The sequence below is a fragment of the Danio rerio genome, chromosome 4, assembly GCF_052040795.2.
Source record: "Danio rerio strain M-AB ecotype USA chromosome 4, GRCz13ab, whole genome shotgun sequence".
Taxonomy (NCBI): Eukaryota; Metazoa; Chordata; class Actinopteri; order Cypriniformes; family Danionidae; genus Danio; species Danio rerio.
In genome coordinates, this window is record NC_141024.2 from 12,749,569 (window position 1) to 12,770,849 (window position 21,281).

The 21,281-nt window shown below is 34.0% G+C and overlaps 1 protein-coding gene and 1 long non-coding RNA gene across 2 annotated transcripts in view; one reads left to right on the forward strand and one right to left on the reverse strand.

Annotated features, from left to right (window-relative positions):
* tmem178bb (transmembrane protein 178Bb) overlaps nucleotides 1-21,281 on the forward strand; it is a 119,853-nt gene that overhangs the window by 92,683 nt on the left and 5,889 nt on the right. Inside the window, 1 exon segment of the mRNA NM_001002396.2 lies at nucleotides 21,121-21,258. Coding sequence (NP_001002396.2) covers nucleotides 21,121-21,258 — 138 coding nt within the window.
* The window catches only part of si:ch211-9f20.4, a 53,108-nt gene that overhangs the window by 31,180 nt on the left and 647 nt on the right, over nucleotides 1-21,281 (reverse strand). The window contains 1 exon segment of the long non-coding RNA NR_186828.1: nucleotides 21,061-21,274. This is a non-coding gene — a long non-coding RNA (si:ch211-9f20.4).

Sequence of the window (21,281 nt, forward strand, 5' to 3'; positions counted from 1 at the left end):
ATAATTGCTTCTGTTAACACTCTCTTTTATGATACGTTTGTTGTAGGTCAAATTACAAGTTCACCAAACTTAATAGAGGTGTACAGTAAATGGGCTCTCTTAAGGGTCTTGAGCTTGTCTACTTTTTACCACTTCTAAAATAACATAAAAATACTTTCATAGTATAAACAATCAGGGTGTCAAATGCTTTAGAACAGAAAGCAAGGATTGGGATTAAACCTGCAACCTTTAACGCTGATCATGGTATTAACACTCATGGTCAAATGCGTTCAAACAGCCACAAAAGAGCACCCACTCTCCCCATTCTATGATGTTGTTGAAGCACACTAGTCAGATAGGATTTAAACTTTGACCAAATCTGCTAGCTAAACAAGCTCTAGCATGATGCACAGCAGAGTAAATGACTACAACAGGATTTATATGTAAGCATGACGCTTAACCTCATTCATATCTGCATGCGCAAGGAAACAGCACAGATGGCGAATGTCCTACATCATGACTTTAAACCCCATGGATCAGACTAGATGACCTGCAAAAAGCTTGATGTACATTTCTCTCTGGGTCTTCACTCTTTTAAAAGGGTTAACTGTCTTTTGCATGCATTATGATTTAAAACAAATATTTATCCTATATTACAGGACAATCACTGGCTGTTGAGCTGCATTTTCCTTTGGTTCATACTATAAAACAAATATTATGCAAGCAATTAAAACCTGCCACTTATATCCCTTATAAAAATGATAGTGTTACTGAGAATTCAACATATTTGCTCTATTTTTAGCCTCAGAAGCGGTTCAGATATTAGCAGTCTCCCTGTCGCCTGAATGTTCTGCCTTCTATCATGTCAGCGAGCTTATCCTGATGCTCAATATGCAAACCCAGCCATGTCCATGCAGATGCAGCATCCCATAATCCACCAGCAAACAAACAGGCATCCTCAATTGAAAGAGCAGAGGTGACTGACCACCATGCATTTGCCTTTAAACCCAGAGCGACGAACACATTTGCAGATTCGAGCACGTAGGGCTGCTCACAGGAGCGAGCAGAGCCTTCAGATCTGCATAAACAATGTGAAACGGCTGTCAGATCAGATAGAGGAGCGTTTTTTACTGCACTTTCTGATGACTGTGTGGAAAAAGAGCATGACAGATGGATGAGGTGATTGATTGACAGCTGACAGAGGCTTCACTGTGCCATCAGCGGTTTACACAGATCGCAGATTAATATGATGAAGAAAAAAATACAATTATATATATATATATATATATATATATATATATATATATATATATATATATATATATATATATATATATAAAAATGTGGGCTTAAATATTTACATGACACTGCTTTATACTCTAGTTATGCCGATATTTACAACACTGCAATTGTAGTTATGGACACATAATAGCTAAATGAAACAGTTGAAGTTATTATTTAAAGTTTAATATAAGCAAGTAACTAACTATACTGTATTTTAATGCCATGTCAGTGTGATTGGCTAACTTCAGAGAAATAAAAATATAATAATTACAATAAAAACCATGTAAACAGACAAACAAATAGTTCAGTTAATCAACTAAAACTAACCAAAATATAAAAACAATTATAATGTTTTCAGTCACTTTATATTTTAAGGTAGAATTTTAACTGTATTATTTTAATAATTTTTATTATTATTATTTTATTTTATTTATGTTATTATTATTATTATTTTATTAGGGTAGAATTTTAATGCTATTAACAAAGCATGAACCATGACTTTTAGCTATTTAGTTATTAAGGTTGCAGTTGGGTTAAGGTATCAGATAGGATTAGGGATGTAGAATAAGATCAATCTTTATGTACTAATAAACAGCCAATATCTTTGTAAGTTGCTGGTAATAAGCCAGTAGTTAACGGTGGGAATTTGTAGTTCAACTAAAGAACTGAAAATATTTAACAAAAAAAGTGAGAAATTAATTTTAGATGCTGCATTTGGTATATTATAACATTTCAAAGTATTGGAGTAAATCTGAAGACTGCAGCAAACTAACTTTACATATTTATACAGTTTAAATAACCTAACTAAAATACTATTGGTATTAGTAAAATTACAAAAGGAACTGAAAGCGAACAAACTAGTAAACAAACAAGTGATGATATTTTGAATAAAAATTTACAATTTTATTATTTATTTTTTATGCCATATTAGTTTAATTAGCTATTTTCAGTGTGAAAACTATATTTATTAAATATTATGGATTTGAAAAAGAAAAAAGATAAGATTTTTAAGTCCAAAAAACTGAATTAGGAATAAATAGATTTTTTTTTTTAAATATAATGAAACAATTGATACAGAAGACTGATTTTCAGTGTTTTAACAGTTCCATAAAAGAAATGTGTCAATTAATTGTACCATTTGCAGTATGGCAAACATTATAAATGTTAAACTAAAAACTTATCAACATGATAGAAAGAGACTGACTGATTGAAAAGTAGGCAAAGCATCAGGTTTCATGTGAAACCAAGCCACACTAAGTACAGTAAGTATTGGGCTCCAGTTCATGCTTAGATTTTGCCTTGAACAGAAAAAAAAACTCTCAAAGTGTTTCAGAAAAGACAGAGCAACTGAACTTCCTCATTCTGGGCAAAATCAGCTTCCACTTCCACACCACATTCTTGTCAGAAATGCTGCAAAATGCAACCGTCCCATTTCTGCGTGCAATTAAAAATGGAGAGCTGTGTGTTTGTTCACTGGACTGCAAACATCAAAAATCATGCTGTGTGACAGAAGTAAAAAGTTGATGCTCCAGATGTTGCTTTTTAAAGCAGTCGTGCAGGATTCATGAAGCACCACCGCACTCCATCAGACTCAGACTCCAGCAATACTGTGCATCTTGAGTTATTCAAAGCAGTGGCAAATGAAATGAAAAGGTCTGTGGTAAAAGTGCTGAGTTACATGTCTGTGCTGGTGTTCAGTGTCTGTCCGCGCTCACATCTACATGAAAAGCGCATCTGCAGAAACACAGACCGCCATTGAGCTCTAGAAAACCGCTCGACCTCAGCATTAAAAAATAAACATTCAGGTTTTTCATCTCTGGATATTTAATTAGGACAAACTACTAAAGATTTTTTAAAAAGAATATAAAAAAGTAAACATTTCCTAGAAGCTAAAGTAGATTTTATTTCTTTCCTTTGAATGCGAAAGAGATTTGAAGTCATTTAAATTTCAACAATTGCAATACAACATAATATTAGGACTGTGAACAGATTCAAACTAATCATTCTTTTTTGGGTCTATCCTTTCTTATTCATTTGAGACAAAAACTATGTTTTCATCCAAAGATGCAAATTAAATGTATGCACAAAACTAGATTATCACAAAAAAAAGACATGCGAATAAGGCAGCGATTCAATCCAATGAGTCAAAGTGAACAAAATCATCACTTCCTGATTATCTGGAGCCAAATATCAACAGTAAAGATGGAATTTTCTGCGGTAGGAGAAGCTACGTCAATCTTTTCTTTATTTAGCAAATGACTTGCGCCTCAGAAGACAGTATGCCGACACATAATGAACACGTGGTGGTGTTTGAAGGCTTAAGTTGTGAAGCACAGACAGACTCTTGACACTCCTGGATCATGGATTATTATAATATATAAAAACATAACACTTAAATAACACTAATACTGAAATGGTTACGGCATTTTAGAATGACCAAAACAACACATTTTTATCACCTCATGATCTCTTAAAACAAAATCACATGATCACATTTTTTAATGCTCATACTGGAATTTGTTTGGTAAAAGTGTTTGAATTGTAGTTGATGTGCATCTTTTCTTATCGAATGAAACGTTAATCCTACTCAGTTATGTGTATATGTTCATGCGCATTTTCAAAATGTATGCGCAGCTTGGCATTCCCATCAAGCTTTTTTTTTTTGCGCATATCAAAACGGCACATAAAACAGTTGGATGGATACATAGCTAATGAGATTGTATTTACATGAATTGTTCATTAATGTTTCTTTCCAAATTAACCCCTTAAATGATAACAACTTACAGGAATTTTCCTGCAATCGTCAGCCTTAATTCAAGTTGTAAGTCCACATTTTATAATATACAACATCTCTCAAATGTATTTTTCACTCTTTTTTAAATTTATTTAGGAGTAATGAAAATATAGCAGCACTTTAGTTGAGTACCAGTTCCCACTATTAATTACTGATTGTTTATTAGCACTTTTTATTAGCACATCTCTAATCATACTCTCAAACTGAATTCCTTGAGGGCCGCAGCTCTGCACAGTTTTGCTCCAACCATAATCAAACACAGCTGATCTAGTAGTGTCTAGTAGTCTTGAGCATTGACCCAGCTGGTCCACAGTAGCTAATCATGACCCTCCAATCAAAGGATCCCAAGTCACTGCATATATATCCTCATTTCTTTTCTACAACTATCTTCGTCTGGAAGAAACCCCCCTTCTCCCCTTCTTCCACCTTCATTCAGAATGGGCGGCACGGTGGCCCAGTGACTAGCACTGTTGCCTCACAGCAAGAATACCAATGGCATTGGGTACTCACTGGGCCATCTGGTATTTCTGCGCGGAGTTTGCATGTTCTCCATGTGTCCGTGTGGGTTTTCCTCAGGTTCCCCGGTTTCCTCCCACCATGCAAATGTGCTCTATATTATATATAAAATTAGCCTAAATCTTTTTTCTAATGTCTTACTCTCAGGAAGTTCGCCTTGGCCTCAGCAGCGGGGGAGTTTGAGATCGATCTGAGCTCAATCTCCCCTCGCCCTGTGAAAGGGGGGAGCCCTGGGCTCGAGGATCCCTTGAGCTCCGGGCTCTCTCCCGGGACAGCACGCCAAACAAGCTATGTATAAATCATGAGCTAAGTGTGAACTCTTGAAATTATAGTATACTATTGAGAGCTTGCGGCCCACCGGTTGACAATACCTGCTCTAAACCCAACCCAACTCATACCTAAACCCAACTATTACCTTGCTAACTCTTAAGAATAAGAAGCAAATCATAGTTTATTAAGCTAAATGTAATTAGTTAATTATTTGTTAGTAACAATAATTGTGCCTTAAAATAAAGTGTGAGCCAGTTTTCAGTACAATTTTGATAAAACTAAACTTAAAACTAAATAATATTTGCACATATCCCCTGTGATTTAAGCGGTTAAACAATGCAGCAATTTACAGAATTATAACATTTAATGACTTTTCACTAATTCAGTATCAGAAGTATTAAATAAGACTTAAAAAGACTCAATTCTCCACTTAAACTGACACTTAAACTCATTTAGTTAAAATAATACAATTGTCTTGCTAGTCTCTCCTTTAATATTTTATTGTATATGACCAGCGTTTTGGCAGAAATCGCAGGACTCACATACAGTATATAGCGCAGTCAAATGCATTCAAGTGCTTTTTTTATCTGCAATGAATTTCAAGCATCATCAAGTCCTGAGGTCAGCAAGGACGATGTGTCCAGACACTTTTTACGCTTATTTATTCCAGCGATGACCGTATATATGCACGCTTCGTGATGGCGGAGATATGGATTTAGAAAGATCATTTTACAGCGCTCCTACAACGCCTTGTTTGCGGTTGTTCAGTTTAACCTTCTGCTCTGTTAGATTTGACCCCTGATTTATCAAAGCACACCGACAGCATGCAGAAAAATTCACATGCTGCTTTCCTCTGAAACAAGCAGATCTTATTTGCTGATAGCATCTCTCTCCCTCGCTTTCTCTCTCTGAGCGTACAGAGGAGATTATAAAGCACACTGGAGCATAAAGTTAACTAACCTTAGTGTGTAGCTGGAATATTGATTTGAAGCTATCATTTTGCTGTTCGCATTTGTTTGCTTGGAAGATGTGTTTATGCAGTGCAATGCAATTTTATAGCATATTAAAGAAAGAAATGAGAAATCAATCCATCAATGCATCCATCCAAGTGATAATATTACATTCTATATATATATATAAAAAAAGCTTATGCAATGTAAAACAAACTGAACATTATTTAAGACATTATTACCTTGGATTGAATCCGTAAGAACTCAATTTACTGTCAAGAGCTATAGGAATACATTTAGTTTTGCCTGAATATATTTATATTTTATTAGTCGCCGACTTGCCTGTATGAATCAACAGGGACCACAGATCCAGCTTAAAACCTTTGTGAATGGTCAAGGAAAGAATAAAATCACCAACTTCATATTATTATTATTATCATGCAAGAGTGAAATGATGATTTTTGGATGTGCTTTCCCTTTAAGAGTGACATTTCCAGCTATTTTCTGTAAGTGAAGCTACTCTGCTTATAGTCTCTGGCCTTAAAAACTTAAAGCTAAATCAGCAGAAAGCATTAGCGTATCATTAAACGTGCGCTTGCCCTCTGCTCAATTGATGATCTGCCATCATGGAGAGCGCTGCTAATGGTTCTGTTGCATTTCTGCTTCAGGAAACACACACATTATTAAAAAAAGCATAAAAGAGTAGATAAAATATGACTCCTGCTACCTGAAAACTTCAGAACAAGTACACTGTAAACCTAACAATTCCTTTCACTCAAACATTAATGATAGTTTACGGTGCTTGAAAGTCAAATTTTGATTGTTTTAGGCTGAACTTAAAGTGGCTGAGTTAGAGGAGATTCCCAACATGCTTAGTGTCAGACTGTATAAGAAAGTTATTTGTTATTTTGTAAGGTTCTCGACTAGATTAACACATAAATTAGTCTATGTTGTGCTATGTTGGGATGTCTGTGGAAGTTTGTTGCCATTGGAGTGAAGAGTACGACTTCAGAGGAAGCACTAAAAACTTTATATATGGTGTACATGTATATACTTCATGGTTAAAGTGACCCAAATCGGGTTTATTTCTGCCCATGTGGACACTGGATATCACACAGTTTCCAAAATACTCTTGTTTCAGGGCTCATGTGGACAAACTCAATCAGATACTTGCATTTATGTTTGCTGTGTGAGCACTACCTGTCTGTAAGTATCAAGTGCTGTTTAAATTATAATTAAATCCTGGTTTGATTAGGGTTTGAGCTGAACTGCCTGCGCCTGTTCATGTATGTTGGAAGAGATGTGGCCCTTCTGAGTGATTATGCAGGGAAGGCAGGACAAGTTTGGGGCTTTTAATCTTATCATGCTATTGCCAGCCTCTCCAAACTCACCTACTCTACCTTTAATCATAAGGATTTCTGAGTGAATGAGATGTCCATGTTACCCCGTTTAAACTGAATTCATTATTTGTTGGACATTTCAGTTAAATTATACATTAACACTGTAACTAGTTGAGACACCCATGATCCACCACACTGGTCACAAACACATTACTGTAGTACTAAACTTCAGAATAATGGCCCATTAGTTATTATTAATGCATTTAGTAACATTAACTATTGGTGAATTATTTTGTAAGGCATTAATTAATCATAGTTTAACTCAGGGGTTCTCAATCTCGGTCCTGGAGATCGGGTGTCCTGCAGATTTTAGCGTCAACCCCAATCAGATACACCTGGGCTAGCTAACCAAGCTCTTATAGGCTTGTCTTATAGACATCTTGCAGGTATGTTGAGGCAAATTAGAGCCAAACTCTGCAGGACATTGAACCTCCAGGAACAAGTCTGAGAACGCCTTGTTTAACATTTACTAATGCATTAATAACATCCAAGCGAAAGTTGAGCTTGTTAAAATTAGTTCCTGCACAGTGAGTTAACATGAACTAACGTTATTTAACTTAAATAATGGTAACAAAGATGAATTAGTACTGACTTAACTAATAGGCCATTCTTTTAAAAAAGTATTACCAATTTTTTCTTAATGATCTACCAATATCTTTAAAATGAGTTTACCTTAAACTGACTTAAAGACTGTTTAAAATCTGGACTGAAGCCGTTTTAATGTGCTAGAACTTCTATGTTATGCTGCTGTGACAATCTACATTGTAAAAGAGTTATAGAAATAAAGAGGAATAGAAATGAACTGTTTTGAGAAAATAAATTTGCAGAAATGTAATTTCTGATCTGGTCTGGATTGATCAGGTTTTACGGTGAACTGGGTTTCTGTTTCTGAAATTCCTTCAGTGTCCTTTATTGACAACAGAATATAGAGGCACAGGCTTCGTCCTGCAGGACATGTTGACTTGTGTTTGGGACGCCGGCGCTGCTGATGCCAGTCGATTGAGACCCGTCAACGCAAAGGGTTTGACTGAAGTGTGTGTCACTCAACAATCCCCAATGAGAGTGGGGTATATAAAACATATATTTCTTAATAATAGTAAGTAAGTAAAGTGTATTAACAGCACATTTATATGGCCATACACCCAAATCAAAATCCACCTGGATAATGCGACGGCAACCACAGGACAACGGCACAACACACACCAGCTATAGGTGGAGTGGAGAGATTGTGATAGAGCCAATTCAGTGGATGCATGGGGAATTCAGGGCCGATGGAGGGAATTTGGCCTGGACACCCCTACTCTTTACGAGAAGTGTCATGAGATTTTTTAATGACCACAGAGAGTCAGGACCTCGGTTTAAAGTCTTATCCAAAAGATGGATAATAATTCAAATTAACTAATGTAATTAAATTTACTACAATATTAAAATAAACTCACTCAAGACATTTATATTCATCATTTGGTTTCCCCTGCTCCGTATTTTTCTTTATCATTTTTTTTTGTTAATTTTTGGTATTTATTTATTTTTATATGTTGTGTCATTATTAATAATGAGGATGGAAAGGTTGTGAATGTAAACTGATTGTTATCAGTCTTTTGTGTAATTTTAAAAAGTAGTAATGCCTTTCTGTTATTGTTCAAGCATTGTTAACAAAAAAGTTTAATTAAATAAAATTAACTAATTAAGAATTAATAATAATTGCTAAGAAATAATTACAATTTAGCTTAATTTAAATGAAACTATACTGCCATTTTAATACAAATTTAAGAAGAAAAAATAAATTACTGTAACATGATGAAATATTAACTATTTTAATTTAACTGCGCTGATCTTTGAATCAAAGTTTTAGTAGAAAATAAACATTTTATTTAAAAAGCTCTAAATTAAAACATCAGGAGAGAATTATGCATTAAATTATATTTAGATAATAAATGAATTCCACTGACCTTTAAATAAATTGTTGCATCAAAAAGACATTTAAAATACTGCAAACTAATTGGAATGAAATAAAGATTAAGATAAAACTAAATTCAACTTAAAATAAAAGCAAACATCGTTTAGTTTTAATTAAGAAATTGTAAAGTAATGAAATCTTGTTGTTTTTAAATATATTAATATACAAATACATTAAATAGAAATAATTCAACCAATAGTGAGCGATATTATTGTTACACGTCTCCTCTATATTGGATTTTTCAATTAAATGCTTACTTTGCATTTTCAGTCAAATGTTGCATTTTCCATCTAATAAATGAATCATAGGTAAAACCCCTGGGCAATTACTTCTGGATCGCTTGTAAAACAGAAAATGATAGGCTTAAATCATGCATAGTGGCCTTCCATATATCAGTGCAATCCTGCATAATTTACATCTGCACACTGCTTAGGGTGCACCGCAGAAACAGCAGACATGCCAACATGCTATTCCAGACACTGTAAATCATGCCAACTACATGCAGCATCACGTCTAGTTTACTATGCCAATGTTTCTCTTGAGTATACAAGTATGATGTTCCTCTCTCTTCTCCAGTCGCCACTTCTGTAATCTAATTTTATTTCTCAATTGTTTTCTTCCCAACGGCGTTGGAAGTAATGAAATTAAGCCCTATTACCTTCAGCGGCCATTCAGAAAAAAAGAGAGAGAAAAAAAGAAGCAAGCAGTAAAACATGCTGACTCACTTCAGCAAAAAGCACGACATGTTTTTATAGACTTTAGGAATCAGTTTGACAGATTGAATTCAGCCGAATACAAGCACTTTTGAGGATAACAGAAGTTTGTTTACAATTCAAACTGGAAGGAAATCTGACGTCCAGAACGATGAGGCACTGAAAGTAGAGGAAAAAACAAAGGCACAGAGATTGTGGCTGACGGCAAAACCTGACAAGTGGTTTTTGTTATTGTAAAACTGAACATAAGCAGCAGTGTCTTGCTGTCGTTTGACTATTGCTAAAATAATAGCTTTGGCTACTTCTGAGTTACTGAAGAGGAACAGAAAATCAGACACGGGGTCTTGGTTTAGAAGTTAATGCAGAGTTTTAAGGGGACAGGTTATACTCTCACCCTTAGGATATTAAATTAAATTAAATTCTAAAATTATTAAATTAAATTCTACATTTATTTAATACATTTAATAAAAAATCCAAACCTAAAGTCAAACATTGTTCAAAATGTTTTTAAAAAAATTGTCAAAATTGTTATTTAAAAATGAAATAAGTTTTAAAGGGCACATATTTTACCCCTTTTACAAGATGTAAGATAAACCTTTGGTGTCTCCAGAATTCGTCTGTAAAGTTACAGCTCAAAATACCCATCAGATTATTTATTATAGCCTCCAGAATCTGTCCATTTGGGTGTCTGAACACTTTGTAGCTGATTTTGTAGCATGTGGCTTTAAATGTAACTGAGCTGTTTCTTTCCGGCCACTGTTCCAACATGCTTGTCTGCTTCTCCTCCATTACATCAGATAAACAGCAGTCAATGATAGAGACAGACACGAATCAAACTAAAATATTGCTCATTCATTAAAAATAACAAGTATATATGTATTTGTGTACATTTGTATTTGATGTATTTGAGGTGGAGTTTATTCAAGCCTTTCTGAAATGATGAGTCACACAAAAATACCGTTTGCAGTACTTTTACTCACACACACACACACACACACACACACACACACACACACACACACACACGCGCGCACGCGCACACACACATATTAGTGATTACTGACACTCTCCAGCCGTGGTGATTGTTGATTAAAGAATTACAGCGATTTTACCCTCTTTATTACAAACATGCTCTGTTTTAAAAATGTTTTAAACTTATAAAACTCACAGAGAGTTGCATGTTTTAATACCAGTTTATTTGCAAAAATGTCCTGTGGACACGTGTATACATGTTATGATAGAAACATGGCACCTGCCAATGGATTCAGTGTGTGGGGAAACTGCACTCCTACATGTTGCAGTGGACCTCAAAATCACTGGGAATTAAGTCCTTTTTTAACCTCTCAAGGCGCAAGGTGTTTTTTTAACATGCATTTTTTTTATTTCTCTTTGCTATTTGGGCTTATTGGATCTTAATTAGAATAAAAACCTAGGTATCATCTTTTGATATGATGTACGTTTAGAGAAAAATGATGTCCATTTATGTGGACTTGTGGTCCGAATTTACATAAAACACTTTTTCCTGACTGTTTTGTAATGTGTTTTTTTTTAACATGTTTTGACTATCAGTTAAATAAAATTTTTAAAAAGTGACTTATTGTATTTATATTACTCCAATATGACAGTGGACACACTATACATACAGACAGTTCTGCCCAAACAGCTTACAAAAGTTGATTTGCATCATACAGTAGGTGCTCTTTAAATTAAATGAAATCACGCTGACCTGTCACATCTGGTGTAGTGCAGGAAATAAACAGAGGTGATCCAAATGAAGCCATCAAACATTTGTTTAAACCAAACCAAAACTAAACTAAAACAAAACAACAAATGAAACGTGAAGACATCATGGGATTGACTTAAAACTAATGACGATAAAGCGCTAACAGAACAGGCTATAAGTACAGAAGGAAACTAAACAAGCTGATGATGGGGTGGAGACAATTAACTCAAAGATTAACAAGATAATAAGGGAAAACTAAGGTGACAGGAAGTGACATGAAAGCACTAAACAGACATATACATAAACAGAAACCAGGATGTTACATGACCTTTGAAAGTTTAAAAATTGACTAAAATGTACATTTAATATAATTTAATTTTGTTGACATTTGACAAAAATATATACATACATATTTTTAAATAAATAAATAAATAAATAAATCTAACAGACAGAAAGTTTTAGGTAGAAATAATGAATACATTTTAAAAAGTAATTTAAATTTAATATTGCTGACCTTTGAATCCAAGTTTTAGGAGAAAATAATTTAAAGAATAAATGATATTAAAGCTAAAATAAAGGTCAGCAGCAGCTCATGCTACAGACTAAATTAAACGCACTCATGAATATTTGCCAAGGCTGTGGATTAAAGGTAATAATGTTGTAAATAATGTTCAGTTTCTTGCACAGACTGCTCATTTAATTTCATAAAACCAAAGAATTAAACATAACAGCCACATTTTAGTTTTATCTGTACATATGAAAATCTTTCTTTTATGATCTACTGCTGTGTTTCTCAACCACGATCCTGGAGAACCACCAGCACTGCATGGTTTGGATGTCTCTGTTGTCTGTCACACCCATTACAGGTCCTTCAGTCTCTGCTAACAAGCTGATGATCTGAATCAGGTGTGTTTGGTTAAGAATGAAAAATGAGCTAATGGTCCTCCAGGAACGTGGTTGAGAAACACGGATCTGTTGTACTTTAGTAAATTAAGTCATCTAGGGTTGCCTGGAAATGAATAAATAGACAGCAAATGAAAATTTCTGTGTGAACTGTCTCTTTAAGATGCATTCATTCAGCATATGTTTTACGCAGCGGACGCCTTTCCAGCTGCAACCCAGTACTGGGAAACCTTTAAGATACAACTCAATTAAAAAAAATTAACAAATAAATAATAAATAATAATACAACCACTCTCCACTTTTACTCACGTCTAACATTTATTAATCTCTGAAAAAAAAAAAACGCAACAATAAAGCCAGTGTAAATAAATCTAATACGCATTACTCCTCCAGCAATATCATTTCATTTGTTCGCCAGCAGCCAGATTTGCATGTGCTCATTGTAACACGTCTCGTTTCCAAACAAAAGCCTTCCTCTAACAATATCGCTGCCTCTCCAAAAGGTCGCAGATGAAAAGAGGCTCCCCATTTCGATTGCATGTAAACAATATTGCTGCATGACTTAAGACACGTATGATATAATCCCAATGGGACGCCGACAAGGACTCTCGAGGTCTGAGTCAGCGAAGACGAAATGCTAATTTAGCCAAGCCAGTTTGTGCTCATTTTTCTTCACCATGTCTTGCATGCAAATCAGTTTCTTCCGAGCAGATGTGAACATTAGTTTAGTGTCAGGAGAAGCACATGGTCATTTTACACTCGACCTGCTGTTCCGACGCCGGACCTTCATTTACCATAATACAGTTAGCATATGTTTAGCTGCTTGTTAAGTCTTAAGTCAAACATCAGTTTTTTTATGAGTCCAAATGCTCTATTGGATGCTTAAAGTGAACAGTAAGTCATGTTGAATTACCAGACACTTCATTAGGTACAACTTATTAGTACCGGGTTGGACCCCCTTTTGCCTTTAGAACTGCCTTAATCCTTCGTGGCATAGATTCAAAAAGGTACAAGATATTTTCCTTAGAGATTTTGGTCTGTATTGACATGGTAGCATCATGCAGTTGCTGCAGATTAATCGGCTGCACATCCATGATGCGAATCTGCAGTTCCACCACACATGTGCTCTATTGGATTGAGATCTGGTGCATGTGGAGGCCATTTGCGTACAGTGAACTTATTGTCATATTCAAGAAACCAGTCTGAGATGATTCGCTCATTCACTATCCTGCTGGAAGTAGCCATCAGAAGATGGGTACACTGTGTGATCATAAATCAAACATCTTAACTTGTTAATAATGGGCCTCCCACAGAAATATCCCCCACACCATTACACCACCATCAACAGCCTGAACTGAAGGCAGGATGGATCCATGCTTTCATTTTGTTGACGCCAAATTCTGACCCTACTATCCAAATGTCGCAGCAGAAATAAAGACCAGGCAATGTTTTCCAATCTTCCACTGTCCAATTTTTGTGAGCCTGAGCTTCTTCCCTAATCTGATGCTCAGTTTGAACTGCAGCAGATCGTCTTGACCATGTCTACATGCCTAAATGCACTGAGGTGCTGCCATGTGATTGGCTGATTAGAAATTTGCGTTAACACGCAGTTGGACAGGTGTACCTAATAAAGTGGCATGTTAGTGGATTTGGAACATAATACATGTCGTTAAACCCATCTCAGCTGTGCATTACTTTGTAAACATTTAATGGAGTAAATTATTCGATTATACTAGTTACCACACCTAATAACATTGTTGTTGAAGATGTCTTTAAAGGTCTTGTAGTCCTTTGAAATGTGGCAATCTCAACTGACACATGAAGGCAGGGCGGGACATGAAGAAGTTTCTTACCTTTTTATAAAAGAGCCAATGGTGTTTTGTTTTTCTCAAAGCTCTGCCAGTGAGAGGGGTTAAGATAAAGTGCATCAAATGAAAAGCAAATAAGAAGCCTGCTCAAGCGGTAAGGCATGTCAGACACTAGACAGCATTTGATTGGTCAGAAGATTTGATGAGACACTGAAGTATGAGGTAATTTTAGGTACATTTATTTTTAAAAACACAGTTTAGCAGGAAGTGACGCAACTGTGATGTTATTTTACAGTCCAATGTTCACAGGTATATGGTTCATGGACCAATGTCATCGCCACATTGAAATGGTCTATATATGACAGTGGGTTAGTAATGGATAAGTGGATAAGACCCCAGGTTTGTACATACTGAAATATGAGGCTTTTTGTAATATCAATTTGATTAAGGCTCAGTTTGTTTCCCAATTGGATTGCGGCGTCATCCAACATGAGCAGTCCAGCATCAATCACATTTGCCATTAGCTTTCCATGCTGTGGCCATTACGTGGTTGGATCATGCGGTTAGTTTACTTCTGTATGGAGGATTATGACATTAAGTCAAGAAAGGAATATGATTTATGACCGCGTTTGATTGGGACGTCAGAACAGATGTGTAATTATGTATGAGGTGTGTGGGTCATTTTGGGATTGTGTACAAAACCGAACATGAATCTCTGCTGCTCAAACTAGAAAAAGAGGAAGAAAAAAAGAAAGATGCTTAATTTTCAAAGCGATCCCTGGTGGGATATTTGGGTTGAAAAATGAGTTCAGCAAATTTGGTTCATAAATTAAGCCTTAAATCGTTTTTATATGCCTTCTTAGTAATTTTGTGCACGATTCATCAAGACATGGTTTTACAAGAGAAAGTAAATGTTTGTTTTAATAATCCTTCATCGAAACATAATGACACTTCAGCTTTTTAAAAACCCATGCTTTGTCAAGGCATCCCACCTTATATTGTTTAATATTCTCTCATTTATGTCTTTTTTACTCACAAGTGAATCATAATATGGATATAACTGGAGAAAAGATTAAGACGGATCAGACACACATTTATTTGTCATATTTAATACTTAATCCACAATGCAGCCAAACAAAGCAAATGAGATGCCAGAGGGGTAAAAAAACAACTAATCAAGATAAGAGTCAAAATGAGATTCATTCTAACTTTTCACTGAAACACAAATGTTAATCTCCACTTTTCTCTGGAATTATTATTATTCATAAATGCATGAATTTGTAAAAAAAGCATAAATATTATACATATATAATTAAATGTATATATAATTAGTATCAGATTTTTTATCTAAATACAAATAATTACATTAAAATAAACATATAAATACACACAGTACACACATAAAATGTCTAAACAAATGTTTATTTTGGATGTGACTAATTGCGATTAATTTTTGCCTAGCACTAATTATTATATATATTAGGGGTGAAAAAATGAATTGCTTCTTTGATGCATGTGGACAATTCGGTATCGGTCCAATAGTAGACCAACACCGGTTATTATGTATTGACGTCATTTATCTTATATGCGCTGTCGCGGTGGAATACTATTCGAACGAGTAATTAAAATGCTCCAACTTCTTAAAAAGCAGACAATGGTGCACAGTTCACTGCGTGTGTTCACTGACACTGAACTACAGCAGACCAGGAGAAACTGTTTCAGTGCTAGAGAGAAAATTAAAGCTCTCTCTACTTAACTTTGGACTTGTGAAATGCTACCATACATATATACGCACGCCCGCATGCACGCATACACACACACAAACACACACTAAAAAGAAAAATATTAAAATTAATTTATCAAAAGACAAAAAATAATAGATTTTTTTTACTATTTGTATGAAGGTTTTACAATTGTTTTCTGTAGTTAAGCAAGATTTTAAAAACACACCCATCATTGACACATTTTCACTATAGTATTTTTGATTTAATAAACTAATGCTTTCTTTCTTCAGGCTGAATTTCAAAATCTGTCATAAACTCACGTTTATTCTTAAATGCTTCAGCTTTTACTCCCTTCCTCTGGAAACTCAATGTATGCGTGTGTGTTAGACAAACGTAAGTGTTTATACGGTTAAAAAAAAGAGAGAGAGAAGAGAAACAAAAGCCAAAACCCTGTGAAGTCTAGCCCTAAAGAATCAGTCCATCATTTCAGGCATTCAAGGCATAAACTGCATTCGACAGATCTGACATTTCACACATCAAACCTGAGAAACAAGCTTCAGTACAGTTGATTCTGATTAAAAAGTGTCTAATTGCTGAAGATCCACTGCCACACATAATTATCCGCTGTTCTCCTCAGAGATTTGGAGAGCTCTCATTGGCTTGCAGAGCGTCGTTTACAGTCTCTCTCATTCATCTGGCAGAAGCAGACACATCTGGAGGCCCAGCAGGTTACAAACACACATACACACAGAAAAAAAGCTAGAATTTCAAACAAAAGGAGAGGGTAAACTACTGAGACTGTCCTGGCCTGTCTCCAGAAGATCTGTCTGCTCTTGTACTCTTGTTGACGGGTTTCTTCTAGTTAACATGCATTTTGAACGATGCTGACAGTCTGGCTTAGCATCAGTCATATTGCGTAAGAACCTTTAAGAAATGCTTCCACAATCTCCCCTACTTTCACATCTGTATTAATATTTGCTGAAAAAGTGCAACGAAAAAGTCAGACTTGGCATGCAAAGCAGAGATGTACTGTTGCTAAAACTGCATCACATGCTTGAAGCAATATTAAATATACATTCCTATTTTGGAAAGACGAGTTACTCATAAATATGAGTGCGTCACACTTTTAAATGTTTCAGTAGAGTTCAAATTTATGTCATGTAATGAATGAGCAAATTTAATTTAATAAGGTTAAATCAAATTAAATATACCTAAAAGGCCTTAAGGCTGAATAATAATAATAATTATAATAACAAATAAGTTAGTATTTAACTATCTTTAACAAAATAGAATGAAACAGTTAAAAAAATGCTATTAAAAAGTAAATAACATAAATGGAATAAAAAATAAAATAAAACAAAAAAAGAATTTAAAAATAAAATAAAAAGTAAATAAAATAAAAAGCAAATAAAATAAAAAAGTAAATAAAATAAAAAATGGAATAAAATAATAAAATGACAAAGTAAATAAAATAGAATAGAATAAAAAGTGAACAAAATAAAAATAGAATAAAAAAATAAAATAAAATGAAACCGAATATAAAATAAAAAAGTTAATTAAATTAAAAATAACGAAGTAAAATAAGAAATAAAATAAAATAAAAAGTTAATAAAATAGAATTAAAAATTAAAATAAAATAAAAAAGTAAATAAAATAGTAAGATAAAATAAATAATAGTAAAGTAAAATAAATAACAGTAATAATAATAATTTATATAATATGTTATTACTTATTTTTATTTGTGTTCATTTATTTATTTCACAGACTATGTTAAATAAAGTTTTGTAATAAACATATATCTTAATGAAGAAACTTCTTTACAGTATACAAGTAATAAGCATATTTTGTATCAATTTTGCAAACAAAAAATCCATAAATATTTTTTAAAACCAGCAAAACATTCAGGCAGAAAACAATGTTTTATAACTAGCTTTTATATAAATCAGTTTCTCTTGTGTTTATATTTGGACAGATAAACTTAAAAACGCCAAAGCTTTCTACCGCATTTTGATAATTCAGTACAACTCTTCTATAATCTACAGAAATGTTCATGACCATCATTCTAAATGACATCAGAACCAGACACCACTGTTTATACAACAACAGTGTCCATATTATTATTAATGCTATTATGTAAGAAACTACAAGTATGTAAGATATCTTTGGCCGACATGTGTGTGGTGAAGCGTTTGCATCCAGACTCATGTTTAAAAAGGCTAACACTCTTGTGAAACCAGTATGTTTGATAGCCAAGTCATATTCCATCATTCTCTGTAAGTAGAGGATCAATTTATCACTACACCAAGTGTTCCAGTGTTGTGAAGGCTCCGCTCTGTTTTATTGTGGCGTTACTGTAGTAAACCATATCTAAGGGTCATAACTGAGCTCTCCGTGGACTGTGAGGTAAACAGCTTCAGGACGCCTTAAAAGAGAAAGAAATACAACTAAACATGAAAACTGAGATAGCACAGATCTATCAAACGCACTACAGAGCATTGAACAACACACAAACGCCAGTAATACGGCCATTTTTAAAAGGTAACTCTAAGGATTTTTTTGAGTTGAAATTTGAAATTACAAAAACAGTTGAAATGGCAAAAATTGTTATGTCCTCATGTCTTTAAACTGGCTCCCAGTAACATTCAGAATAGATTTTAAAATATTATTACTGATCTATAAACCACTAAATGGCCTAGGACCTCACTGAATACACAGGTCACTCAGATCATTAGGATCAAGTAAATTAGAAATTTCAGTTCAAAGAAGGGTGAATCGGCTACTATGAATCAGCTTCCAGAAATGATCAGATGTGCTCCAACATCAGACACATTAAAATCAAGGCTTAAAACACTTTGGTTTAGCTGTGTCTTTGCTGAATGAGCACTGTGCTACGTCTGACAGATCACACTATTGTGTCTTTGTTTTCCTTTTCATTCCTTTAAACCTGATTTAACACATTTTAATCTGTTTTTAATCATTTGTATTCTTTGTTTATTGCTTATACTTGTTTCTTTTATTCTTGTTTATGTAAAGCACTTTGAATTAGCATTGTGTAAGGAATGTGCTATATAAATTAACTCGCCTTGCCGTTGTTGGAATTATGGTTGCAAAGTCAAGATGAAAGAGAGATTATGCAGATATTTTGAGAGTTGTGGTTACAAGTACAGTAAGTTGCATATGAAAGAAATAAAGTGGTTTTGTGAGAAATAAATTAGTTACATGAAGTTGAGTTTATTTTTTCAGTTGAAAAAAGCTTTTGCAAATTTGTTGTGCAGTCTGTGCAAATAAAATACTTTTAAATACAACAAAGTTGATAGTGAGATTAATAGTCGCTATCACTAGTTATTAGCGGCAAATGCAAGAAAATAAGGTTGGCGGAAACAATAAGAAACGCTCAAGTTGTAAATAACATCAAAATTATCAAACTGAAATAGATCACAGAATAGATCACAGGAATGTCACAGTTTATTTATTATTATTTTTTATTATTTTCTTTTATTTGTATTATTGTTTTTGTCATACATACATATAATTTAATTATATATATATGTAATTATATATATATATGTGTGTGTGTGTGTGTGTGTGTGTGTGTGTGTGTGTGTGTGTGTGTGTGTGTGTGTGTGTGTATATATATATATATATATATATATATATATATATATTTATTTTTATTATTATTATTTTTTTACCTATGGTATTTGAATGTGTATGTATATGTGTATATACATAAATATAAGAAGGGTGTAGATATGTGCTGTATATGCTGCATTGTTGTCTATATGCCTAATTGATGGGAAGAAAAGGTAAAAAAAAAATCAATAAACATATTGGGGAAAAAAAACCCTGAATGTCATAGTTCTAAGATAATGATAAATGCACTAAAATAAGGTTGCCAGAATCATTTCAAGAAATGGTCAAATTGTATATAACAGCACAGTTATCAAATATACATATCATGTTGAGGAAAGTCACAGTTATGAGAAATAAAGTGGTAAATCCATCAAAATAAGGTTGCCAGAAACAATTCAAGAAATGGTCAAATTGCATATAACACCAGAGTTATCAAATTTAAATATATTGCGTTGAGGAAAAAAACTAATAAATAAAATGATAAATGCACTAAAATTACCAGGTTACCAGAAATAATAGAAAAAAATTATAAAATGGCATATACAGTAACATCAGAGTTATCAAATATAAACAAATCACGTTCAGGAAAACTCACAGTTCAAATAATGAGAAATAAAGTGGCAAATTGCAGCTTAATTTCATACTTTGTGACTATTTTATTTACAATCAATGCCTTCTCATTACTGTAACTGCCACTTCATTTCTCCAAACTGCAACAGTTTCCATTAACTGCAGCTTTATTCCTTACAATGTGCTTTTATTTATTGTAATTAGAAATTAAATTAATATAAGTGTTTTAATTTCTTTATATATATTTCTATATCATTTTTTTTGCTTGTATGTAATGTTATGAAGTAAGTTATGAAGATAAAGCTAATGCAATAAGTCACTTTGCTAGTTGCTATTTTGAGAATATAAATAATAAATAATTTAATAAAAAAATTTATTTCAAATTAAATTAAATATTAAAAAATGAAATGCAGACTTAAATATGTAACTCATGCTGTAACCTAATTAAAAGTCTTTAATGTTTCGAAATCTGATTAAGTAATCCAGATTACATGTAATCAGTTAATACCCAGCCATATGTAATCAGTTACTACCCAGTGTTCATGCCATGGTATAATGATAATAATCTCGTGACGTTTTCCTCTGAGCTGGGCAATGTCGGTTAACTCACAATTGAGTTTTCCATGCTAAAACAATATGAAATTAATATATAGCGATCAAGTAATCCTGAACACACCAAATGACTACCAAACAAAATAACCAGAGGCAAAGAAAAGCACCCAAAAGCGTCAATGCAACTCCTGCAATAGTTCCTATAACCACCCCATCACTCACCCGTTTGGAAAAAGCAGCATTACGAATCAAACACAATCATGTTTAATAAAGAGAGCGCTTACAGTAGTGGATGTTTCTTGTGTCCTCATCATCTCTGAATGGTTTACATGTGTTGATTTCAGATCTGCGGAGGATGACGGCAGGGTTTATGGGAATGGCGGTGGCCATCATTCTCTTCGGCTGGATCATCGGGATGCTGGGATGCTGCTGGGACCGCGGCCTCATGCAGTATGTGGCAGGACTGCTCTTCCTTATGGGCGGTGAGTTCAATCTAAACTAGCAC